Source organism: Monodelphis domestica, chromosome 3, assembly GCF_027887165.1.
Source record: "Monodelphis domestica isolate mMonDom1 chromosome 3, mMonDom1.pri, whole genome shotgun sequence".
NCBI classification, from domain to species: domain Eukaryota; kingdom Metazoa; phylum Chordata; class Mammalia; order Didelphimorphia; family Didelphidae; genus Monodelphis; species Monodelphis domestica.
This window is the reverse complement of record NC_077229.1, coordinates 417,213,524-417,240,544: the sequence shown is the minus strand read 5'-3', so window position 1 is coordinate 417,240,544 and position 27,021 is coordinate 417,213,524. Positions and strand designations below refer to the sequence as shown.

At 37.6% G+C, this 27,021-nt stretch overlaps 1 protein-coding gene and 1 long non-coding RNA gene across 4 annotated transcripts in view; one reads left to right on the top strand and one right to left on the bottom strand.

Moving 5' to 3' along the window:
- Positions 1–7,616, bottom strand: part of LOC100017450 (urea transporter 1) — a 104,796-nt gene extending 97,180 nt beyond the window's left edge. For 2 of the 3 annotated variants that reach the window (XM_056824369.1, XM_056824373.1), the window contains exon 1: positions 7,442–7,579. Coding sequence is in view for 1 of the 3 variants with exons in the window: in XM_056824370.1 (XP_056680348.1) it covers positions 7,442–7,516 (75 nt within the window). In the remaining 2 variants the exon portion in view is untranslated. Of the gene's footprint in view, positions 1–7,441 lie in introns of all 3 variants that reach the window. The other variant, XM_056824370.1, reaches the window with a different exon arrangement.
- LOC130458486 (uncharacterized) overlaps positions 1–27,021 on the top strand; it is a 147,231-nt gene that overhangs the window by 35,081 nt on the left and 85,129 nt on the right. The window lies entirely within an intron of this gene.

Here is a 27,021-nt window from a genome sequence, read left to right as displayed (position 1 = left end):
GCTCTTTAATATTAAGTGAAGCATTACTCATGAATTCATCTAAATAGTCATCTCTTTTGATCATGAGTTCATAAATACTGTGTAAAATAGGATTCTTGTATGTCTTAAACTCATCTTTTTTACATTTTAAGGGTAATTCCCTAGGCTAAGATCTGAAGTTCTATAGACTTGAAGCATTATTCCCTTCAGATAAAGAATGAAGTCAGTTTTTTACTTTACACACATACAGAGTCCTAATTTTAAAAATTTATCCTCAGGAAGGACCACTTCTGTCCCTATACCCAGACTCCTCTACCACCATTTGTTCATTCTTTTTTCAGTTGTGTCAGATTCTTCATGGCTCAATTTGGAGTTTTCTTGGCAAAGATACTGGAGTGGTTTGCCATTTCCTTCTCAAGATCATTTTTTTTTAACAGATGAGGAAACTTAGGCAAACAGGGTTAAGTGACTTGTCCAGGAAGTAGCTGAAGCTAGATTTGAGTTCAAGGAGATGATTGTCCCTGACTCCAGGCCTGTTCTCTATCCACTATGCCACTTAGCTGCCCCAATCCCTTCCTACTAATCCAGCTATTTCTGAATCACAGAATATAAGAATTGGAATGGGACTCAGAGGTCATTAAATCCAATCCATGTCTGAATAAGAACCCCCTCTGTAGCACACCTGAAAAATGGTTATCCATCTTTGCTTGAAGATCTCCATAAGGGAGAACTTTCCCCCTGCCTCTTCAGGTAGCTCATTTTGTCATTGAATTGTTCTGATTGCTGGAAGTTGTCTTTTCCCTTAAGCCTCAATTTGCCTCTCTGTAACTTCTGATTTTCCTAATTTTTTCCCCTGTAGGAACCTAGTGGAACTTGCCTGTTCCTTTAGACAATGCTTCAAACACTTGACGACACTCATCCTATTCTCCCTCTAAGCCATTTTAATCCAAGGTAACATGCCCAGTTTCTTCAGCCAATTCCCACATGATTTCATACATGATCTTAAGATCTGTTGTCATTCTTCTTTTTAAGCTCTTACCTTCTGCCTTGAAATCAATACTAAGTATTAGTTCCAGGGCAACAGAGCATTAAGGGCTGGGCAATGGGGGTTAAGTGACTTGTCAGGGTCACATAGCTAGGAAGTTTCTGAGGCTAGGTTTGAACCCAGGATCTCCTGTTCCCAGGCCTGGCTCTCTATGGAACCACCTATCTCAGTTTCCATTTTCTTTGATTGATCTCCAGTTTGTCTTCCTTCTTCCTAAAATTATATATCCATTACTTTCCCCAACACATCAGATGTGGGATGACTGGCACAATATAACAGGACTATTTGTTCTCTATTCCTGGGTTCTATACTTCTCTTAATGAAAGATAATAAAGATTCCATAACCTCCTTTGGCTAATATATCACATTGTTTCCCTGTTTAGAGCTTGTGGTCTATTGAAACCCCTAAGTCTTTTCTAAACAAATAGCCTCACTCACTTTACACTTATGAAATTGATTTTTTAATTCCAAGTGTAAGAGTTTACATTTACTCATTAAATTTTATTGGATTGAGTACAACATTCTATCCTATGAAGATCATTTTGCTTTGCTATTCCCTTGAATATTTTAATAGATTTTCTCTGGACTTTATCTTTCTGAGTTATATGTTTCTTGAAGTATAGCAACCAAAACTACAGCCAGCATTCCAAAACAAAACTTTTATGTAAAGGGAATATCCATTCTGCTTTGTTTTCAATATTCAACCCAAAGAAGCTAGACTTTTTCTTTTAAATCACTACCTTTCATTTTAAAATCAATACTGTATATTGGTTCTAAGGCAGAGGAGCAGTAAGGGCTAGGCAATGGGAGTAAGTTACTTGCTCAGGATCACACAGTTAGAAAATGTCTGAGGTCAGATTTGAACCCAGGATCTCCCATCTTTAGTCCTGGCTTTCAATCCACCAAGTTGCTTCAGAAGCTAGATTTTTTTTTTTAATCCTGTTACCATTTTGGTCAGTGGAAGAAGAAATGTATTATCTATTAATAAAACTGGGAAATGATTGATTTAGATTGAGAGAAGATTTTTTTTTAAACAACAGGATCAATGTATATGTTCTGCCTGGTCTGGCTGGCTTACTGTAGCCACTTCTCCATATTCTTCTGCTAATGGGTGGGAAAAGGAATTCTGGTACCCAAATTGTGTTCTTTCTGATAAGAGAGACAGCACCAGTGTAACAGAAAGATTTCTGAACTAGGAGTAAAGAAGGAGATCTGCTTTATAGTGCAGGTTCTACCACTATCAAATTGTTACGCCAGGAATGACTTGCTTCTCTCTTACTTTCAATTTCCTCATCTACAGAACAAAGCAGAAGTACACGATTTTACTCTAACATTCTCCAAATCTACATGATCCAATTGTGGGTACATTCAGGGAGGAAGAATTCCAAAAACAAAGCTTAAACTTCCTAGTAAAGCTGGGAGGTCTGATTGTTTTCAACATAGTTTTCAAAAGAACATCACATAATTCTTGTATCCAGTATATAATAAAAAACTAAACAAACTTGCATACATCCAGTTTCAGATGGGGATGGAAAGAAGATACTGAAGAGAAGCAGGAGGGATGTGTACTCAGAGGACAGGGAGAGGGGGCACCTTTATCTTGGTGATAGAAGGAAAACTATGGGTCTATTATGAACCCCCAATCACCCCAAAAGAGAAGCATGCCAATTGTTGTTAAGGCGTATACTGGATATTTTTTACAAGAGATTGACATATAAATGGAGCTGTTTGGAGAGCAAACAGCAGCTCTCCAAGCATGGAAATATAAACAAAAAGGAATATAAACCAGAGTTTCTGTGTAACCTTACCAACAAATATTAGACAAGGAAAACAAATTTATTCCCCATTTAAGTTGGATGTCTGGATCTTCTACCATCATGTTTCTCCTTTCTCCACTTGGTATGTGTGTGTGAATCTTAGCCCACTTTACAGAGTTTTAGAGTGACAACCTTCATTCAGTTACACAAATGTTTAAATATAAACCATATGCAATGTTTCAAGACATGTGAAGATTAGTATCATGTTGTATGGCAAGAAAAATCAATGGTGGTGACATGTCATGTGTAAAGCACTGACCCAAGAGACAGGAGACAGAGTAGGACAGTATGGTGAGAAGAAAGCACTGGGTTGGGAGTCAGGGGTTCAAATTCTAGCTCTCCTTCTTGACCTTAGTCTAGTTGCTTAGGAAAAAAAAACCAAACCAATAAACAAAACACTGGATTTGGAGTTAGGAGACATAAATTCAAATTTTAGCTCTGTCCTTTACTACCTGTGTGACTTTGGGAAAGTCATTTCACCTCTTTGGGTCTCAGATTCCCCCTTTGTAAAATGAGAGGATTTGATTGGATAATTTTTCAAGACCCTTATTTTGAGGCAGCTAGGTGAGCCAGTGGATGGAGTGCTGAATCTGGAGTCAGGAAATTGTTATTCAGTTGTTTAAATCATGTCTGGCATTTTGTAATCTTGGTTTGGGGAGGGGGGTTCTTGGCAAAGATATAGGAGTGGCTTGCCATTTCCTTCTCTATCTCATTTTACAGATGAGGAAACTGAGGCCAATAGGGTTAAGTGACTTACCCAGGGTCACCTGGCTGGTACATGTCTCAGACTAGATTTAATCTTCTGAAGAGTCTTCCTGATTGTGAGTCCAGTGCTCTATCTACTATGCCATTAGCTGCCCTATGGTAAGAAAAACTGGAGTAAAATCTAGGACCTTGAATTAGTCACTTAAACCTGCCTGTCTCAGTTTCCCCAAATATAAGATGGAGATAATACCAACACCTATCTCCCTTCTCATTCTGGTTGCTGCGGGGATCAAATGAGATAAGAAGTGTAAAGTGCTTAGCATAGTCCTGGAACATGCTATTGTTCAGTTGTTCAGTCATGTCTGACTCTTTGTGACCCTGTCTGGGGTTTTCTTGGCAAAGATACTGGAACAGTTTGCCATTTCCTTTTCTAGATCATTTGACAGATGAGAAAATTGAGGCAAACAGGGTAACATGAGCTTTGTTTATAGTTCCTACCCCCTTGGTTGCTGTGAGGCTCAATTGTAAAGTACTAAGTACACAGTCCCTGCAACACAGAGGTGCTTAATAAATATTTATTTCCTTCTTTCCAACTCTGAATATTATTGTCCTACGTCTGTAAATGGGAATAATGTTTGCTCAATCAACTTTAAAGGCTTATCATGCAGATCAGCTGAGAAAGTCTGTGAAAGTTCTTTAAAAAGAATAACTTTCTACAAAACTCAAAGGACTATTCTTGTCATTGGCATTGGGAGATATGATTCCAGAAACTTTAAATTCAACAAATAAGCAATTGAGAAACAGCATAGTGTAGTGGGGATAGGACACTAGACTTGTCGTCAAGAAAACCCGAGTTTAAGTTCTGCCTCCTACAAGTAAGCTGGGTGGCTTCACTTAGCCTCTCTATACCTCAGTTTACTCATCAGTAAAAAGGGGGGTTTGAATTTGATGTTCTCCAAGGGCCTTTCCAACTTTAAATTTGTGATCCTATTAGCCTAGGGTCTTCACCAAAAAACGAAGGTATGGACCTAATCTCTAACATTCCTTCTAAAACTATGGTCATATAATAGTATCTGAAATATGGAACATTTAATAATGCTCTGTCTGGCTATCCTATATTGTTAATTTGGGTCACTAAGCCCAAAAGGTGTATATTCTATGGAAGTTGACTGGAATGGCTAGAATTCTTCATCATGAATTTTGCTAGAATGTTCAAAAAAGGATTCATTAGGAACATACTACTACTACTACTACTACTACTACTACTACTACTACTACTACTACTACCAGCATATGTAGAAAGAACACTTTATATTCTTGAAAGTCCTTTCCTAGACATTATTTCAATGAATTCTTATCGAATTCTCATCATTCTTTCATGCCTTGTTGAAATTACACTTTTAAAAACCTCCTCAATTTATCCCCTAATTTGGATGTAGTGTTGTCCAAAGAGGACAGCTTTTTAGACCCAGTAGCTCTTCCTCTGATTATTTAATAGTAAAATCAAGGATTCTTAGAGTTGGAAGGGACCTTAGAGAGTATCTAGCCCTGTCTATATGCAAGAGAAACCCTTTGTTAAAACCTTCCTGACTAGTGGCCATATATTCTAGCCTCTTTTTGAGCACCTCTATGTAACAGGGAGCTAGAGCAGCAAGCTGGCACAATGGTTATAACACTAGGCTTAGAATCAGGAAGACTCAGACATGAGGTGTGTGATTTTTGGGCAAGCCATCTGTTTGCCTCAGTTTCCTTATCCATGAAATGAGCTAGAGAAGGAAATGATGAATCACTCCAATATCTTTGCCATGAAAATCTCCATGATGGGGTCATGAAAAGTCATGGACTACTGAAATAATTCAACAATAATGACAACAAATTATTAGGGAACTCATTACTTCTGAAGGAAGCTCTTGGGATACACAATTTCCCCCCCAGGACAAATAGCTAATATCTCCCTTTAAGGGATTCCAATTGGATTTTTAGGGGTCAGGATGCACTGGGGACAATGAATGGTACTTCTGAAAATCCACAAGACATTTATTATTGCTCTCTGTTGTCCTGTTTATAGCTCTCTATTTCAGCCCAGTGCAGTGTATATATTGAGCCTGGTATGTGACATAACAGGGAACTTGATGACAAAATTGCCAGGATATAAGCTTGCCCTTAATCATTTTCTACAAAGGAACATGAAGTTAGCCTCAAGAAATGCTAGTGAAGACCCCAGTGCCATGCTATCACACAAGAGGATAAAGATAATCACAATGAAAGCCTTCTACCATCTGGTGATCGTCTATATTTCCAGCCTCAATCTTACATGATTTGCCTTTATACCAGCCATATATTGGCCATATTGAACCTGTGGCTGTTTCCCAAACTCAGCATTCCATATTCCAGTTCTGTGCATTCATGAGGGCCTTGAGTTCACTCTTGACTCTCACAATCCTTGACTTTCTTCAAGGTTCAGCTGCAACCACTTCCTCTGTGAAGCCTTCCCTGATGCTCCTGGTTGTTAGAACCCTCTCCAATGTCCAATTACCTTGCATTTACTAATTACTAATTTGGATACACTGTTCATCTCTCTAGCAGAATTTGAACTCTTTGGAGGCATCTTCTGTGCTTACCGCAGTACCTAGCAAAAACATCACTAATAGAAATCACTTTTGCCCTTGTGATTTCTTTGGTGCAAGAAGTTCTATGAAAAAGAAATACCACTGGACCATTGTAGATCTGTATGACTTTCTATAAAATAGCAAGGGGGGCAGCTGGGTGGCTCAGTGGATTGAGAACCAGAGACATTTCCCAGCTGTGTGACCCTGGGCAAGTCACTTGACCCCTATTGCCTAGCCCTTACCACTCTTCTGCCTTGGAGCCAATACACAGTATTGACTCCAAGATGGAAGGTAAGGGTTTATTAAAAAAAAAATTATAAAATAGCAAGGGTTAAACTTAGAGCAAGGATTCTTAATATTTTTTTTTTGTCATGTACTCCCTTGGTAGTCTGGTGAAGCCTATAAACCTTTTCTAAGAATACTGTTTTTAATAGTTATCAAAAATATATATTTTCAAAAAAAGTAATGGACCAGGGACAGCTAGGTAGCACAGTGGATGGAGAGCCAGTCCTGGAGCAGGGAGATCCTGGGTTCAAATATGACCTCAGCTATGTGACCCTGGGCAAATCATTTAACCTCTATTGCCTAATTCTTGCCTTGCTGTTCTTCTGTCTGAATTGATAAGAAGACAGAAGATGGGGCTGCTGAGTGCCTCAGTGGATTGAGAGTCAGGCCCAGAGATGGGAAGTCCTGGGTTCAAATCTGGACTCAGATCCTTCCTAGCTGTGGGTCCCTGAGCAAGTCACTTAACCCCCATTGCCTAGCCCTTACCACTCTTCTGCCTTGGAACCAATACACAGTACTGATTCCAAGATGGAAGGTAAAGGTTAAAAAAAGAAAAATACAGAAGATAAGGATTTAAATGACAAAAAAAAAGTTAATGGACCCCAGCTTCAGAATCCCTGTCTTAGAAGCTTCAGGTACTAGACATTAGATGACTTACCTAGCATTAGAAAGGAGCCACTATGTAGCAGATACAGAGCCCAGAGGACTTGAACCCAGGATTCCTGACTCCAGGCTTGCTCCCTATCCACCTCAATCACAATTATATAGCATCCAGTACTTTTTGAAGCAGGTTTCACACCTGTTTAACATTTATGTCAAGGGCAGCTAGACACATACAGGGCAGCCAGGACATATTTTCATTGCCACAAAGGGAGCTCGGAGTGAAAGGGAGTGCTATGGGCGAGTCAAACATCTAATCACTTCACCAATCTTATCAACTCCTTGCCCCCTGGTGTGTTGTTAGACAACCATCAGTTCAGGGTTAACTATCACATTCCTACCTTCAGGCTCTGTTCAAGCCACACCTTGTCAGGAATGCTTTTCCTTGGTCCAGTTAGCCAAGCTCGGTCTCCCATGTTTGAAAACAAACGGAGCTCTTCTCTGCCACAACACTTTCTGCTTCCCTGGAAGAGAAGTTGATCTGCTCCTTTCCTATCTATCTATCCGCATCCCCAAGATTGTACTGGGGCTGGTTGGTTTGAGGAGAGGGTCACATGAAAGGGGGAAGAGCACAAAAGGGAGGGCCAGGCAAATCACATCTTGTGCTTTCTATCAGACACAAATAGGCTAACCCAGGGTCAAAGAAGTCCCAGAAGAGCAGCCCAAGATATGGGAGCTCCTTGGGAGAAAGGCAGTACCAACCTTTATCTAGATGGAGGAGAGGAAGTAGGAGGTTGATTTGTGGATTCCAGTCTCAGGTCTTTAGCATCAGCTAGCAGAAGCATCCCCAACCCTCTTCTTCCTCAGACCTTCTAGATGCTGAAATACTGTGTTCAGTGGCACTTGAGGGATGGCTCTTTCTAAACTTATTTACTCCCTTCTTGAATAAAATTCTTTGCCCTCCTCTTTTGTAGTTCTTAAAGCATTTTGTGGTTTTGATACATGTGGTTGGGGAGGAGCCGGAGGAGCTAAGATTTGCTGTCCTTTATTAGATAACAGTTCTGAAATTAAATAACAAAGTGTTCTGAAAAGTATGAAGTCAGGATCGACTTTATCCAACTCTACTTTTATTGCGAGATAGATTTCTAATTGGAGAGATGAGGTAAAAGGATTAGTGGTTAGTGACAAATATGCCATTCACCCCAAAACAAGACAGATACAACACCAACAAAACATATTCTAAAATTCCCAGAAGAAAAATAGTTGCAAAAAGGGACATGCAGAGCTATTTCCCCCCTTACTTTGTTAAATTAAACACTGTGTGTGCAGATTTCTTTAAAAATAACTACAAGTTCATAGTTCCTTATCTAAGGTGCATTATGCTCATTAGAGTGCTTCTGTTTGGGGAAAATTATTAAACTCACAATAAGAAAGAAAAAAATGCTATATAAAGCAGGTAAGGTTTTGTCCTGATGACAGTCACTTCCAGTAAGTAGTAGAGAATGTGGTATGAGCTGCCATGTAATTTGCATACAATATTTATAGGACTTAGGAATTCATCCAGCTCTTTACACAGGCTACCTTTCTTGGTCAGGGAATTGAGAAATAAGGAAGGCTAGACATAGAGTCCCATGAAATATTAACTGGGCCTGGCTACCCCTAGAATTGGATTATTCACCTGCAGGCTACTGATCCCCATTTAACAGATTTTAGGTCTATGAACTCGGGGGTAAATGGCTTCTTTATTTTTAGTAACACTAACTGAAATTTAGTAGTTCCTTCCATTATTATTAATATTCTTTAAATCCTTACTTTCTGTCTTCTTATCAATTCTAAGACAAAAGATCCTCAAGGGTGAGGCAATTGGGGTTAAGTGACTTGATCAAGGTCACACAGCTAGGAAGTATCTGAGATCAGATTTGAACCCAGGTCCTACCTACTCTAGGCCTGGTACTCTATCTATTCTGTTACCTAGCTGTCCCTATTACTTAAAAAAAATTAAAAAAACTTTTTAAAGAGGATGTTCATGGGCTTCACCAGGCTGTTAAGTACTCCCATTCTAGAAGAAAGGGAGATGCTGTTTTGTTTTATTTCTTATAAACATAGAGAGCCAGACCAGGCCAGGGGCTGAGGACAAATAGCAAACCTGGAGCACCCATCTCATGTTTTCAGTCATGAGGATGTGCCTTTCGGTGACTGCCATAGGCAAAACTGTGTCACATCCTGATGAAGGGCATCTTGGAGGAGCCACACCTCCCTCTCATGAACTTTCTCCATACTCTCACTCTCATCATCTCTCTCTCCACATAGTTCGTCTCATTCTTGATTTTAAGGACCTATTAAATTCACCCTTATAAGATATTAGCCTATGATATATAACTTTATTGTATATCATATTTAATATGACATATTATTATATTATATAATATATAAGTATAATATATAATTAGTAGGTTTAAATTAATATATAATAATCTAAGTAGTGTATTTTATAAAGTTTCTTAATAATCACTTGAAGTAAAGGAATAAAAAGGTAATTATCTAACAAAATAAGACCATTTGAGACTGCCTCTCACCTCACATCCCCTCACCAAATGGGATCACAGGAAGAGAGAGCGAGAGGCAGGGCTACACAAAATTTCTGTTCTGCCTACACCAGTACATGACGTGAGAAGGAGAGTGGGGTGCTGGGAATCGTAGTTCTGGGGTTCAGATTCCAATTACACAATAGTTTATAATCATATAAGATGATTAAGGCTTAAAAAGTTATGAATTCTTGTTGATAGGGGAAAAGGCTTCAGAATCCAAAGAATAATACATGTTAACACATATTTGATGAATTAAATGGAAAAGAAAATGACCATAGGCTCTAGAGTTTGACTTTTGTAATATCTAAACTTTGGGTCTCTTTTTTTATAGATGAAGAAAGAGAGGCCCAGAGAGGTTCAGTGACTTGCCCAAAATGACACAGGAACTAAGTAGCAAAGCTGGCATTCAACCCCAAGTCTCCAGGCATTAAGTTCCAAACCCTTTTGACTACCTCTAGTCTCCTAGGAAGGATGAAGAATAGGGGAGAGATCTACTCATCTCTGAGTCAACATTTCTTTATTTTCAACAAGCATTTATGAAATGCTTATGGTATACCAAGCATTGTGCTAAGAAACCGGGGATCTGAAGAAAGGCAAAAACTTAGACCCTGCCCTCAAAAGCTTACTTTCTGGTGGGAGAGACAACATGCAAATAATTACATGGCTATAAGATAAATACAGTATAAATGGCAGGCAGTCCCTCAGAGGGAAGTCACTAGTTGAGAGGCATTCAGTAAGTAGGGAGAGCATATCGGGTCTGGAGAGAGACAGCACAAAGCCATGATGTTGAGAGATGGAATATTATGAGCAATAAACAGCAAGGAGGCCAGTGTTACTGGATTGGAAATATAGGAAGGGAAGTCAAGCATAAGAAGGCTAGAAAGGCCAGAAAGGGTCAGGTTGTGAAGAGTTTAAGCTACGTAAACATTTCCCCAGAAGCTTAGTTTATGGGCTTTTAGATATATCCTGGCTCCTCGTGACCTAGCTCCCATCTTTTATCTATCTGAGAGGAGCCTGGCTGTGCTCTCACATAACCTGACAACATCTCCATCATCCCAATATTTCTTTCCTACATTTGCTAAAATGACCTCCCCCCTCCCCAACTCCCATATTCTGAAATTTTAGTCACCTTCCTAGCCTCCCTCAATTCGGAGAAGTTTCTCCTTTTACCCGTTGTTCCCCCTTCCAAATTCACGTTTTCTACCTCCATAGCTGAAGAGGCAAGAGCTCATATCATCCCTGCACCTCTCTGGGCCTCAAGAAAGAGGCATTGGGACCGAATGAAAACCCATATTTTGCTGAAGCAACAACCTGGCCCCAGAGCACGTTCCCTAGAAGGAAGCTCCTGACCTTATCCCCAGCGATGCCTCATAGTCCCAATGAAGGGAGTCCCAGAAAACCCTTCCAGCCTTGACTTCTGTCTCATGCCCCTTACCTCATTGCTGAGCTAGCTGTCAAGTCTGCTAGGGCTCCTTGGACATCCAGCACCAGAGGCTTCTGCTCTCTGGTTCAAAGCACATCCTTTTGGCAGCTGCAAGAGGACACAGCTGTCCTCTTGCAGCTACCTCCCTGTCAGCTCCCTCTTCACCTGCTGACTTCTCACACCTGCTGCTCCTCACCCTCAAAACAGTTTCTAGTTGAGTCTCTGCCTTGGTAGCACTGAGAAGAATGGCCCTCATTGAGCCGTGATGTCTTTGACAGTTACGCTGCTTGGTTTCCCTCTTGAGTGTTGGCAGCAGTTCCCTCAGCCTTCTTCCGGGGGCCCCTTTCTTTAGCCCGGATGTTTCTGGCATGGGGTTTTGTTTTTTTCTCTGCTCTCACTTTTTTATATGGGCAACACCAGCTCTTACAAAATTAAGAAGTAGTTCAATCTTGGGTTTGGACGCTTCTTTTTTTTTGGACTCCCTTTACCTGGGTACCTGGCTTCCTGCTTGCCAAGTATCTCCAGGCTGCACATCCTCAAGGTTCCACTCTCCTTAAAAAAAGCCTCAGTCTCTGAGGCCCTGCCCCCTGCTAGGGAGTAGAAATGGGTTAGGTGATCCGAGAACAGATATCCCCTCTAAAACAGCACCGCCCCCCCCCCAAGTAGTCCTGCTGGAAGAGTTACAGAGGTGGCAAAAGGGATTTCAGATATCTGGGGTAGATACTTGCTGGGATAAAGACTTTTGAGAAATGGAATTCTGAGAACTATAAAGTTTTTAGCAAAATAAGAGCTTTGGAAGTCAGGGGCCATTTTCTTAGTTTCTATGGCTCTCACACCTAGCACGTTGCCTGGCACATAATAGACCCTTCCAAATGTTTGTTGAACTAGGAAGCAGGCTTTCACTAACCATGTGGCATAAACAGTTGTCTACCACCTCCCACTCCCTTCCCCTCTGAGCCTGGGGCTGGAGCTGGGACCAAGCTACCCAGTGGAGAATTTTTAAACAGGTTAAAGATGTTTCACTCTTACTGACCCCAAGAGATTTAAATGGCTGGCATTCAGAAAGAGTATTTTCCATCGTGTCCTCTCTCCCTTTCTTACTCTGTTCAAAAAGGGTACACATGATAGCAATCCCCAGGATGTGTTCTTTGAGTAGCTACCTTGAGATGATAGAGGATGGATTTTAACTAAAATCTGAATTTGGAGGCTTCACATGCAGGCTGCTGGGGACTACACTGGATATTTGCCATAGAAGTCAGACAAGGAACATCTATCTGGCCAATGGGAGCTTTTTCCTGCCCTCTAGTCAATGAGGTATTTGGAATCCCTCCTGCTTGATTGAAGAAGGAATTGGAGATGATAAAATTGGAAGTGGGGGCCAGTAAGGGTCCTCTCAAATGTACCAGTAGTGAAGAACATAATGTTTGCCACAGCTGGATTAGGTCAATAGGCCATAGAACAGAAGTGGAAGGGATCTGAGAATGTCTCAGCATCTTATCCTCCAATTTATCCCTGTTGCATAGTTCAGGCCATATTACTCCCCTTCTCAAAAAACTTTCAAAGACCCTCCATTATCTACCAAATGAAGTCTGAACTATTTAGCATATTTGAGGTCCTCCACAATCTAGTTATAGACTATTCCCCCCCACCCCCCATTATATCTCATGCTATTCCTCTTTATATATTAATTTACCAAACTAGCATATAGTAATTGTACCTCTTTGATTGTATTACATGTATTTCTACTTTTACTCATGCCATTTCCTAGATTTGGAATGTCCTTCCCAACCCTCCAAAATTCCTTAATCTCTTTCTATTGAAATTTTATACCATTTTCAAAGATCACTTTAAATATGATGTTTTCATTGAAACTTTCCCTGATGTCCTTAGCAGGGGTAATCTCTTCCTCCTCTTAACCTTCATGGTATCTTGTCTATACCTCTCTTATGCACTTAGCATATTTTAATCGGTGCCACAGTCATTTGTGTAACTCTCTGATTTTCTGTATAAGACTGTAAGCACCTTGAGGGCAGGCACCATGTTATATTTACCTTTGACTCCCCTTCAGCAGAGTTGCCAAACTCATGACAGGTGGTCACATGTGGCTGGCAAAACACCAGATTAAAATATAATTAGAAATGTTTAACAAAATGAATATCCATATGATACAACATAAGTAATGCTAATTAGTAGTTTTCTAAGTTAATAGGCTTCCCATGAGATGTTTCTATTTGAGTTTGACACCACTGCTTCATTGCACCTCGTATTGTACCATGTCTAATAGTCACTTGATGAATTTTTTTGGGGGGGAGGAAGGTAGGTGGTTCAGTGGATGGAGAGGCATCCCTAGAGATGGGAGGACCTGGGTTCAAATTTGACCTCAGATACTTTCTAGTTGTATAACCCTGACCAGGCACTTACCCCTCTTTGCCTAGCCCTCACCACTCTTCTCCCTTAGAACTGATACTTAATACCCATTATAAAATATAATGTTAGAGTTAAAAAAAAAAAACAACAACCAACAAACAAAAACACCAAATGATTCTGTAGATTGAGGACACTGAGAAAATCCATGACAAAAAAAAGATTCAGTGAAGTTTTTAAATCAATTTATATTTTACTAATCAAAACAGTGGCTGCCCATGTTTGAAACATAGCAGGACAATAGGGGCATAGATTTTTTGGACTGAAAGGGTTACTAGATGTCATCTAGTTTTCATTTCACAAGAGTGAAGTGATTTGTCCCAAATGCAAGACATATTTCAGTCTACAAAAGGTTATTCATGCTCCGTGTGTTTTGTTGAAGCTAAAAATATATCCAAATGCCCATCTTGGTCTGCCTAAGGATCTGAAGATTCCTTGAAATAACTTCAAAGCCCTCCATTAGGTAACCACTTATCTAGTCCACAAACCATCTCCAACTCACCAGAGTTGTATGTTCCTTTGCTAGTTGGATATTGCAAGCTTGTAATACATGTCTTATTTTTCTACAGAAACAATGTTATATGTGGTCGTGAAGCTCTCTGTCCAAACCACAGGAGTCTATTTAACCCTTTAAATACCTAAACAAGGCAAGACATTGAGATGTGGTAGTGGATAGATAGTGTCAAACCCTGGAGGACCTGAGTACAAGACCAACTTTAGATACATACTGACTATGTGACTTTGTAATTGGGAAATGCTTAACAAAAGAAAAATATAATACAACGTGATCTTAATTTGTGGATTTCTAAGTCAAAATACCAGCTAGGCATCTATCTCTATTGGAGTTTGACAGGACTGCTCTAGGCAACTTTAAGACTAGATCTGCTTTAACTGACTCGGTTCCCTCTAAAACCAAAAACTGTGAAATTACAAGTCCAGTATGAATTTCTTTATTGTGCTAATTATCGTCTTGAAGAATCTCATTATTAGCAGAAATGTTTTATGGAAATATTCATGAATAATTCCAATTTGGAGTGCCTGCAATATTCTTCCCTTTCCTACCTTCCCACAATCACCCTAATCCTCACTCCCACTCCCAGCTCCAGGGAGGGGGAGATTCCTTTTGTAGGAGATACACACTCACACACAGAAACAGGCTTTCCTCATTTTATTGTGCTTTATTGCATTTTGAAGATATTGCGTTTGTTTTTTGCAGATTGAATATTTGTGCAACCTTGAAATGAGCAAATCTATCTGTGCCATTTTTTCAACAGCATGTACTCACATCATATCTGTGTCACCTTTTGGTAATTCTCTAGATGTTTTACAGTTTTTCACTATTATTTTAGCTGTTAGGGAGATCTGAGTTCAGCGATCTTTGATGTTATTATTATCATTGTTTTGGGGTGTGTTAAAAGTACTTATAATTTAGGTAGGGGAGAAGGAAAGTAATACAGGTGGAGAACATATAAATGTTGTATTTATTTTAACATAGAAGGGATGAAGGAAAGGAAAAGGGGAAAAGGTTAAATGTAAATTCTTTAACCTACTATATAAACCCTATCTGACTTATTCTAAACTAAACCCCAAGTTATCTAAAGCAAGTCCAACAGGGCATGGGATCAATTTCTCACAGAGTCCTTGATGAGCCGGAAACAGGGGTCCAGTTGATGTCTTCAGTTGTCACAGCCGGGTAGTAGTCTATTCTCCAGTCTGGCTGTCCACCAGGAAGACTGGATTTATTCTATCACCACTGCTAGAAGATTCTCAAGGTCTTTTGTTTGATGAATGGGCTCAAGATGATCCAAACTTACACCTGTCTCCTTCTTCTTCCAGGTCCAAAGAGACAGTTGGGGAACTGTTTCTTCAGCAATTTAGAATCCTCCCAGCCCTGGGAGAATTCCTAGACTCATTCCCTGTCAATCATTCCTGGCATAAATTTTATTCTCCTTGGCTACAGGTGTCACTAACCATGCCCATATAAGATGTAAATCTCAATAAATGTTGTATATTCTGACTGCTCCACGTATTGATCATTCCCCATCTCTTTCCCTGTCATTGGACATCTATTTTCTGAGACAGAACTATACTGAAATAACCCTACAATGGCTTCTAAGTGTTCAAATGAAAAGAAGAGACAATGGATGGGGCAAATTTCATTGCTGTCTTATTTTAAGAAATTGCCACAGTCATCCTAACCTCCACAACCCCTTGATCAATCAGAAGTCATCCACATTGAGGTAAGACCCTCCACCAACAAAAAGATTATGACTTGCTGAATGATATGCTCAGGTGATTGCTAACATTTTAAAACAATAAACTATTTTTGATTAAATCATAAACATTTTAAAAGACAATACTATTGCACACTCATTATATTGCAAATATAATTTTTATATGCACTGGAAAATTCATGCAACTTGCTTTATTGTGATATTTACTTTATTGTGGTGTTTTAGAAATGAACCCTCAACATCTCCAAGGTATGACAGTACACACACACACACACACACACACACACACACACACACACACACTTATTAGAAATTGATCTATGTTTTCTTTCTCTTTTTTTTTTATATCTCCTTAGTTTAGATATTAGGAATATATTTGCCTCACAGTAGGAGTTTAGTAGGACGTCTTCTTTCTCTTATACCCTTGGGCAAAATCCATGCCCTACATTCTATTTTGGCAAACAATTCATTTAATGTCATATAGTTCATTTAAAAAAATAGAGAATATAATTTATTTGTAAATCCATCTGGACCCTCCCCCCCCTTTTACGAGTTCTTTTGTCATTTGTTCAACATTTTTGTTATTATTAGTTATTTAAACTCTCTTTTGGTTAATTGAGTATTTTATAAATATTCATCTAAATCATTTAGCTTACCAATTTTGTTGGCATATAATTGAGCAAATAATAATATCTTTTAATCAATTTATTTCCTCTTCAACTATTTTGAATTTTTTTTTCCTTTTGGAGCACAATAATTTGTTTTTTTCCTATCTTTTCAAGACAGATTAACTAATAGTTTTCATTTTTTAAAATTTTCAATGGACTACAATATTTTCAATTAAATGAGTTTTTCTTTCTGTTAAATTGTTTTTGTCTGTTTCTTCTATTTAATTGGTCTTTTTAGAGAAATGCTTAATTCATTAGTCTGTTCTCTTTTTTGATGATGAAAGTGTTTTGAGATATAAAAATGTCCTATAAACTTCTTTCATTATATCCCAAAGATTTTGGTATGCTATTTCAATGCTGTTCATTTTCTTTGATATATTTAACTATTGTCTTTATGATTTATTTTTTGATCCATATGTTCTTCATAATTATATTACTTAGGCTTGAATCCTTTTTCAATGTCACTTTGTCAAATATCATTTTTTGAATTTAGTATTTGTTTTTCTGTATTTTGTGAGTTTTTATCTACTAATACATGAACAATTTTTGTAAAAAAAATGTCATGCATATCTGAAAATATGCATGGTACTTTTGACTTCTATTCACAAGTCTCTAATGATCCATCATATTTATCTTTTAAAATTTCTATGGTTCTTTATTTTTTATGCTTATATTTTTGTTAGATTTTTATAGGTCTGAATTAGATTGAGTCCTCCAACTATTGTAGTCCTCCAGTTGGTTTCTTCCTTTAATTTAATTCACTTTTCTTTTATGTATTTGATTGATGTGCCATTTTTTATATACAAAACCTTTAAGCATAATATAGCTTCCCCTGCTTCTATCTTTTAACTGTTTATTTTTATTGTTCTTTTGTCTGAATACACCCCTGATTTTTTTAAACCCTTAAATCTGCCTTCTGCCTTAGAATCAATACTAGGTATTGGTTCCAATGCAGAAAAGTGGTAACGGCTAGGCATTGGGGGTTAAATGACTTGCCCAGGGTCACACAGCTGGGAAGTGTCTGAGGACAGATTTGAATCTAGGACCTCCTGTCTCTAGGCCTGGCTCCCAATCCACTGAGCTACCTCTGATTTTTTAATTTATCTGAATCATAACAAATACTCCATTAATATAAATCTTGATATTTTAAGTGTGTTTTAAACAGAATGTTTTTGAATTTTGCCTTCCAGTCCATTTTTTCTGCCCTCCTTAGTTTTATGAGCATGTTCATTCCATTCCCATTCACCATTATGGTTGTTAATACCCACACCCCTCATATTGTCTTGTATTTTCCCCTTTATTTGCCCTCTAATTCTCTCTTGATGGGAAGAAGAAATTAGAGGTAATAAAGGGAATACAATTAATTCTGATAACATGTAATTGAAGCGATCTGATCTTGTTCCTCTGCCTTTCTACTCTTTACTCATTCACAACTTTATACTTGGTTCTTGCAGTTTTCTTCTACTTTTCATTCCTTCTTTATGAGTTACCCTCTGAAGTTTAAGTTTATTTTGCTTGTGAATATTAAAAATCTATACTTCCTTTTACATTCTGCTTCCCATTCCCGGTCCCTTCCTCTTTTGCTGCCCAGCCCAAGGAATTTCTACATCAACCTCTTTAGTGTTCAACCCTCCTTTGATGTGTTCAGATAAAACTGAGGTTTATCGAGGCTTGTTCCACCTCACTCTTCTTTTTTATATCCTAATTATGAGAAATTGTCAATTCCTTTTCTACAATCCTCATTTCTTCCCTAACATATTCCTCCTCTCCCCCCCTTTTCTTTCCTCTATTAAGACAAACAAAAATGGAACAAGATCATCCCCAGGTCTGAATTTGTATGTTTAAAAAAATTTTTTTTTCTTTTCATTTTCTTGAAGATAGTGGAGTTTAAAGATACTTGGTTTTTCTTTCTCTAGTAGAAGGTAAGCTTTGAATACTCACTTAGCCCATTCTAATCACTCAAATATATTTGGTTTCTAGGTTTCTTTTGTTTCCTACATTTGTTTTTCAAAGCTTGGCTCCAGTTTTCTGATCTTTTCATTGGGAATGTTTGAAAGTCTTCTACTGAAAATGTATCTATTTCCCTATAGAATTATCCTTAATTATGCTGGATGATTTTCTTGTTTTTGAGACTTTTCTTTTTGACTTTTGGAATATTGTTTCCTAAGATTTCCCCTCTTTAATTGTAATTAGGCGTAGTTTTGTATAATTCTGACTGTGGCTTCTTAGTACCTGAACTCTTTCTTGCTACTTGCAGTATTTTTTCTTTTATCTAGAAACTGGATTTTGACTACATAATTCCTGGATATTTTCAATTTGTGATTTCATTCAGGAAGCAACAAGTGGATTTATTTTATTTTTACTTTGTCCTATGGTATTGATGTATCTTTGTAGTCTTCTTTCACTATTTTTGAAATATTGTGTGGAAGATCTTTGTTTGGCCATGATTTATTTTGTAAAGTCCCAACCATTCTGTGCACATCTCCAGTTTACTCTCTGATTGGTTTCACCTCTAATACCAACTGCTTTGTCAATAGGTGGGTGCCTTCTCTCCCTTCTCTCAGTCACTTTTCAAGTTCCCTTTTTGTTTATTTTTTCTTTTCCTATTAAAACATATGTTCCCTGCTGAGAGTGGATGCTATCTTGTTTTCTTATTTTTGTATCCCTAGCATTTAATATCTGGTACATAGTAAATGCTTATTAAATGCCAATAATTTAATGAGAATTATTCTCAACTAGTTTTCTAGTCAGTTGTTTCTGATGGTGATGGCTTATATGTTCTAATTTTCAGTCTCTAATTGTTCTAATATTTGTTATTGTCTAATTGGGTCATTTACCCATTCTATTTTCTAATTTCTAATTTCTTACTTAAAAGAGTTCCACATTATGTTCTAAACAATGTATTCTCCTTTCTCCACCAAGAACTATAATTAAATTTGGGACTCCACTTTTATCTTTTGCTGCATTTTTTCCAACCACTCTTGGAGTTCTCACAGCCACTCTTTCCCCCACAGTTACTCCCTTCCCCCCATTTTAGAGGCTTTACTTGTTCTTATTGTGAAATTATTCTCTTCTTGGTTTACTTGGACTTTTCTTAACTAATACAATTTATTCATCATATTTGGAGTTTTCTTTTATTTGCTTATGTCTCCAGCATCAGTTCCAGATTAATACACCAGGGCCAGGCTCCACCAACTCCTATCCTCTTGGATGATGTGGGCAGACCTTGTTTGACATTGTCCTCTCTAAAGTCTAGATGCCACTGTCCATACACTTTTGGATGACGATGACTGGGATTATGTCCTGCTTTCTGCTGTTATCTCTCATTTCCCCCTCCATCTCCTGGGAGTCCAATATGGCTGGATCTTTGTTTCTTTTTCCTTCCATAGTCTTCAGTCTAGAGCTTATTCTGTCCCTTGTTATAACTTTGACAAGCCCCAAGCAAATGTCAGAGAGCACGAAGCCTTCTAGAAATCCCTTTGGCACCTATGTACCCTTCTAGCCTTGCCTTCTGCTCTGGCACTAATAGATTTCTAGTCATCTGGTACTAAGACTGGCTAGGCACATAGTACGGTGTCTGACAAGAAGTAGACAATAACTATTTGATTAATTAAATAGAACTTTCACTTTTTCTGTTTTGAAACTATTGCTCTTTGTATTTTGTGGATGACATTCTGAGAACTCTTCTATTCTTTCTGGGTTGACTTACCCTGTAGAATTTTAGTTCATAGGCTTTTCCCTGTCTTTTTTCTGAACTCTTTCAAATCTGTTCTCCCAAATTATACTGTTCAAATTAGGCTGTGCCTATCTCTGCTTTCTTTTGTAACAAAGTCAAAGATGAAACTATTACTTCCTCACAGTTTCCCATCTTTTCCACCCTCCAAACCTTTTTTTCCCCTAGTTGATGAGATTTTGAAAATACTCCTGGGCTGAAGAGTCCTTTCAGGTAGCTGAGCTGCTTCATCCAAGTAGGAACAGATTTCCTCCTCTCAAGTTACATTTACCTGGAAATCTTAGAACCACCTCCTAAAAGGCTGTCCTTCCCTGGTGGTCTATGTTGGCATAAGCTGGACTCATGGGAAAAATCCTACATGTTTCTCTCAGTTTTGAACTGATCTTTGCCTTTCAATGTCTGCTCAGCTCCCCCATTTCTACCGATCTTACTGATCAGGCTTTGCCTGTTCTTCCTGTCAGCTGGTTTTGCTTCCCTCCACCTGTGCCCTCTTTCTTACGTGTTCACCTTTTTCCTTAATGGCTCACCCTCATCTGACCCTCTGCTTAGGTCTCTTGGCATTGCTCTGCAGTTTTGTTTAGCCCTATTCTAAATGGTCACCTGTAATACCAGTGGGATGCTCCCAAATAAAGGTAAAGTATCCATTTGGTACTCTTGTCTCTAGTAAACTCATTGCTCAAACAGTAGCTCTACATGCTTTGTTGGTCCCGTGGGGACAGAAGAGCGGACAAGGGCTTCTCTGAGACCGGGAGCCATATATCTTTCAGAATGAAACATTCCTATCCTACATGGATAGTCCATTTTATGGACTAGCACACATATTTACTTAGTGTTCCTACTGCTTATTTTAATAGGGTTTAATTAGCCAATAATCATTCAACTGGTTAACTGTCAGCAAAACATTTACTATGTGCCAGGCACTGTATTAAGAGCTGGGGGGTACACAGAAAGGTAAAAGCATGGTCTCTGCCTTCAAGGGGTCACATTCTAATTGAGGAGATAATATGCAAACAATTATGTATATACAAGAATATATAGGGTAAACTACAGGTAATCTTAGAAGGAAGGCACTAGGAGTGGGAGTGGGTGGGACATAACGGGAGTATCGAGAAAAGTCTCTTGCAAAAGGTAGAATTTAGGGACAGTTATGTTGCTCAGTGGGTAGAGAGCCAGACCTGAAGTTGAGAGGCTTAAATATGACCTCAGACACTTCCTAGCTGTGTGACCCTGGGCAAGTCACTTAAGCCTAGCTACTATTTCTCTCCTGCCTTATAATTGACACTTATGTCTATTCTAAGACAGAAGAGTTTTTTAAGCTTTAACTGGATTTTTAATGTTTTCTACATTCCTTTTTAATTTTTAAAATAAAAAAAAATCAATTGATTTGTTTGTTACATTTAATTATCCAGTTAATTCCCTCCCTCTTTTCTCTTCTCCCATTAGGGAAAGCATCATTTGACAAAAAGATACATATATATATATAACTATGTCATTTCTACTTATCAGTTCTTTCTTTGGAGGTGGACATATACAAGTCATTCCTCAAATAATATTTCTGTTGCTATACATAATGTTTTCTTGGTTTTACTCATTTCATTCTTCATAATTTTGTGTAGATCTTTTCATGTTTTTAAAGAAAATAACCTGCTTCTTATTTCTTACAGCACAGTTGTATTCCATCACATTTGTATGTCACAACTTGTTTAGCCATTCCTCAATTTTGGGGCATCCCTTCATTTTCCAATTCTTTGCTACCACAATGAGAGCTTCTCTAAACATTTAGGAACATAGTTTCCTTGATCACCTTAGGAAATGGACCTAATGGTAGTATTGCTGGGCCAAAAGGTATATGGAGTTTTACAACTCTTTCAGCATAATTCCAGATTGCTTTCTAAAATGGTTGGATCAGTTTGTAGTTCTACCAAGAATGTATTAGTGTCTTTTCAACATTTATCAATTTGGCTTTTTGTCTTTTTAGTTAATCTGATAGGTATGAGACTGTCAAGTCTTGCTCGATGAATTATTCGTGGATCATCCAACTGGGATGAGAAAAATGATTTGGGATTATAGGAGGGCCAGCCACCAGACTGACACAGACACACAGACATTCTGTTGCTGGGTGGCGACAAAGTTTATTGATTTGGAGTGCACAATTTATGGGGAAAATGATGTAGGCTGAGGATTAGGTAAGCCTTTTGCAGGAACAATGGTTAGTAATGATTTACAAGTTGGAAACAATGGATGTAGATTGCCTTAGTGGCTCTAAGCAGTGTTTTCTGTAGAATAATAAATCACATGTCAGTATATCAATGTATGACCCTATACTGTATGTTCTTCTCACAGAACTCTTGTATGATTATTTTCTTGGCTGGACATACAGTATTTGGGGAGGGGAAATGCTTGGTTTTCTCATGTTGGGGAGCAGACTACGTGTCTGGCAATTTCTAGCTGCTGGCTCTGATTTTACTGGGGCTGTTCTCACTACTGGGGGCTACATGAGACAATATCTCAGAGCCGTTTTGATGTGCATTTCTCTAATCAATAATGATTTGGAGCATTTTTTCAGATGTAGTCTTGATTTTTTCATCCCCAAACTGTCCATATCTTTTGATTGCTTATCAGTTGGCAAAGGGCTCATACTCATATATATTTGATAAAGTTCCCTATAAATTTTGGATATATGATTTCTACTCAAGAAATAGTGTATCATTCCATCCCCCAACTTACTGCTTGCCTTCTAATCTTAGCTACATTAGTTTTATTCATAAAAAAACATTCTAATGTATTCAAAATTATCCATTTTACATTTCACAATGCTTTCTAACTCTTGTTTCTTTATAAATAATTCTCCTATCCATAAATCTGATAGGAAATATGTTCTTGGTTCTTCTAATTTGCTTATACTATTGTCTTTTATATAAATAATAAATAATGTTTATTTATTATATTATATATAATATATTATATAAAATAAAAATAAATAAATAAATAAATAAAGCTATTATGCTTTATGTCTAGGTCATGTATCCATTTTGATCTTGGTAAATTGTACAAGATATTGATCTATATCTAATCTCTGCCAGACTACTTTCCCAATAAGTTTTCCCAAATAGTGAATTCTTACTCCAAAAACTTGGATCTTTACTTTTGTCAGATATAAAATTACCTTTTGTTCCACTGACTTATTTTGCTATTTCTTAGCCAGTGCCAGATAACATTTGATAATTTTTGTTTCATGATATAGTTCAAAATCTGGTACTGCTAGGCCATATTCCTTTATATTTTATTTCATTAATTCCTTTAATATTCTTGACTTTTGTTTTTCAAAATGAATTTTGGTATTTTTTCTAGTTGATAAAATGTTTTTGGTAATTTAAATGGGATGTTTTTTAATAAGTAGGTTGTTTAGGTAGGATTGTCATTTATCTTATATTGGCTCTGAACCCACCCTCCCCCTTGAACAATTAATATTGGTGATAAAAGACTGCCTACCCTTTGATCCAGCCATACCACTGCTGAGTTTATACCCCAAAGACACAGGGTGATCCCTGCTAACTAATTTCTAGGGTCACTTTTTGATGGTGGGATCAAAACTGTCTTTCAAGGAATAGTTTCCCCTGAGGGAAATTGTGATCCAGGGTGATCTTCAGTTTAGGGCACAACACTTTCATTCAGATCAGCCAGGCAAAAGGGTATTAGAAGAAAAATTCTCCTAACCAGCTCTTTCCCAGAGTCTTAGATAAGAGACTGACCAGCATCTCCCTCTGGCCAGCAGTTTCTCCTTTTGAATCTTCCATGGAATTCTCCCTTCCCCCATTGGTTCCTGAATGTTCCATTGCCCCTCCAGACACATTTTCTTCAACCTTTGCACATCTCCCTTGTTCTAGGCAAATTCCTTGTTTACATCTATAACACTTGATTGATAAATTTGTATTTGTATATGCACATATATTATGCATATGTATATAAAGTTATTCCTTCCATTATCGAGATTAGGGATATGGTGCTCTCATGATCTGGAAAATCCTCATCAAATTTTTTTGCCCTTCCTTTGTCCCAGAGAAGAAGCCTGCATTTTTGTTTTATGGAGTGTTTATAGTACCTTATTGTAATTTCAGATTAAGTATTCATTTCTAGTTTCTAAACTTTTTCTTTGTCATTTGCTGACCTTTGCCTGTCATCTGTAGCTTCTGTAAAACTCTCCCAAATTCTCATTTAGTTTCTTATGCTGAACTACAATATATCAAAACCACAATGGGGAAATTAGCAATGTGGAAGAGATAACTGTATATTATATATTTTGACAGTTGGGTATGTTTTGTGATTGGCATGTCCATCTCAATGATTTCTATCCATGGAACTCTAAATCATGTTCTCCTATGATTTAATTTAATTTTCTTTTTATTATATATGTTTTTTAAATTTTTATTTATTTGTTACATTAAAGATCCCAAGTATCTCCTACCATCCCTGATATCTGCCATATTCTTTTTTAGTTTTCTCAGTAGTTTTTGTTCAATAGTGAGTTCTTCTGAAAGCTTATATTTTTGGATTTGTCAAACATTAGGTTATTATGATCATTTACCATTGTGTGTTGAGTGACTGGTTTATTCCATTGGTCTATCACTCTATTTCTTAGCCAATACTAGATTGTTTTGATGGTTGATGCTTTATAATTCAGTTTGAGATCCAGTATAGCTAAACCACCTTCCTTCATAGTTTTTCATTAATTTCCTTGATATTCTAGGTCTTTTGTTCTTCCAGATTAATTTTGTTATTTTTTTCTAGCACCATGAAATAATTTTTTTGGTAGTTTGATTGGTATGGCACTGAATAAAAAAATTAATTTAAGTAGAATTGTTATTTTTATTATACTGGCTTGGCCTATCTGTGAGCAATCAATGCTTTTTTCCAATTGTTTAGATTTGATTTTATCTGTGTGAAAAGTGTTTAATAGTTGTGATCATATGATTCCAGAATTTGCCTTGACATTAGATTCCCAGGCATTTTATACTGTCTACAATTATTTGAAATAGGATTTCTTTTTCTATCTCCTGCAGCATGGCTTTATTGGTGATATAGAGAAAGGCTGATGATTTTATCTTTCAACTTTGCTAAAGCTGTTTCACTTCTGTTTTTTGTTTGTTTACTCTCCAGGATTCTTGAAGTATACCATTATATTATTTGCAAAGTTTCACTTCCTCGTTGCCTATTCTAATTCCCTCAATTTCTTCCTTTCTTATTGCCATAACTAGCATATCTAGTGCAATATTAAAAGGCAATGGTGATAATGGGCATTCTTGTCTCACTTCTGATCTTATTGGGAAGGCTTCCAGTTTGCCTCCATTAAAGATAATGTTTGCTGATCATTTTCGATAGATGCTATTTATCATTTTAAGGAATGTTCCACCTATTCCAATGTTCTCCAGTGTTTTTAATAGGAATATTTTTTCTGCATTTATCAAAATAACCATATGGTCTCTTTTGGTTTTGTTATTGATATGGTTAATTATGCTAATAGTTTTTCTAATATTACACCGTCCCTGCATTCTTGGTATAAAACCCACCTGGTCGTAGCATATGATCCTTGGGATAGGCACATTATTTTAAAAAGTAGCCTGTTCATCATTCTACAGCACAGTACTATTCCATCAAAATCACATCCAACATCAGTTGTTTTAGTTGTGTCAAACTTTTTGTGACCCCATTTGGGATTTTCTTGGCAAAGATACTAGAGTGGTTGGCCATTTCCTCCTCCAGCTCATTTTACAGAAGAGGAAACTAAGGAAAAACAGGGTTAAATGACTTGTCCCCAGGGTCACACAGCTAGTAAATGTCTGAGGCTTGGATTTGAATTCAGGAAAAATTAGTCTTCCTGACTCCAGGTCCAGCAGTCTATCTACTGTGCCGCCTATGTAAATCTTATAAGTGATAGGAAGTCCTTTCCTTTGGATTCTGCACAAGACTTTGACCATAACAATGGCAAACACTTTTGGTGAGAGTATGTTTCCCTGTTTTATGCCTGACTGGATGTTAATACTCAGGAGATTGTTGAACAAACTTCTTGCTCTATAAAATAGAGGACAGCACTGTATCTGGAGTTTGGAAGACCTGGGTTCAAATCCTGACTCAGATACTCATTAATTGTATTATCCTGGGCAAAGCCTTTAACTTCTTTCAACCTGTTTCTTTATCTCTAAACTGGAAAAAATAGCATCTACCTCACTGGGTTGTCATGAAGATCAATTGAGATTATTACACATTATTACAGAGTGTTTTGCAAAATTTTAAAGCACTACGTGTGTTGTCATGATTATTAGTTGCATCACCTGTAGAATTTTATTTTTACACATATATACGGGACACCTTGTTTGAGGGGAATGTCTGAAGTGGGTTTTTTTCTTCAAAAAATGCTTACAGGATTGAGAACCAGGCCTAGAGACTGGAGGTCCTAGGTTCAAATGTGGCCTCAGACACTTCCCAGCTGTGTGACCCTGGACAAGTCACTTGACCCACATTGCCTAGCCCTTACCACTCTTCTGCCTTGGAGCCAATACACAGTATTGACTCCAAGATGGAAGGTAAGGGTTTTTTAAAAAAAAATGCTATTAGAAAGCCTACAGATATAATAGATGCAATAGGATCTTATATGTTTCTTGTACCTGTCAGTCATTTATGTGACTAGAAAGATGTCATCTCTTATAGAATATTTGCAAAGTTCTATTTGCCTGGACTGCTTTCATCAAGGATACCCTTATTGTTTAAGTAGATATCTCTGAGGCAAATGTACCTCTTCTTCCTATTGTGAATAGCCTGCTTTTAAAGAGTGCTGATACCTGTCAGCAGTGTGGTAGCTCTGTTTGGACAGGACTCTGGCTACTTCTTCACTGATAAACCCATGTATCATTTAT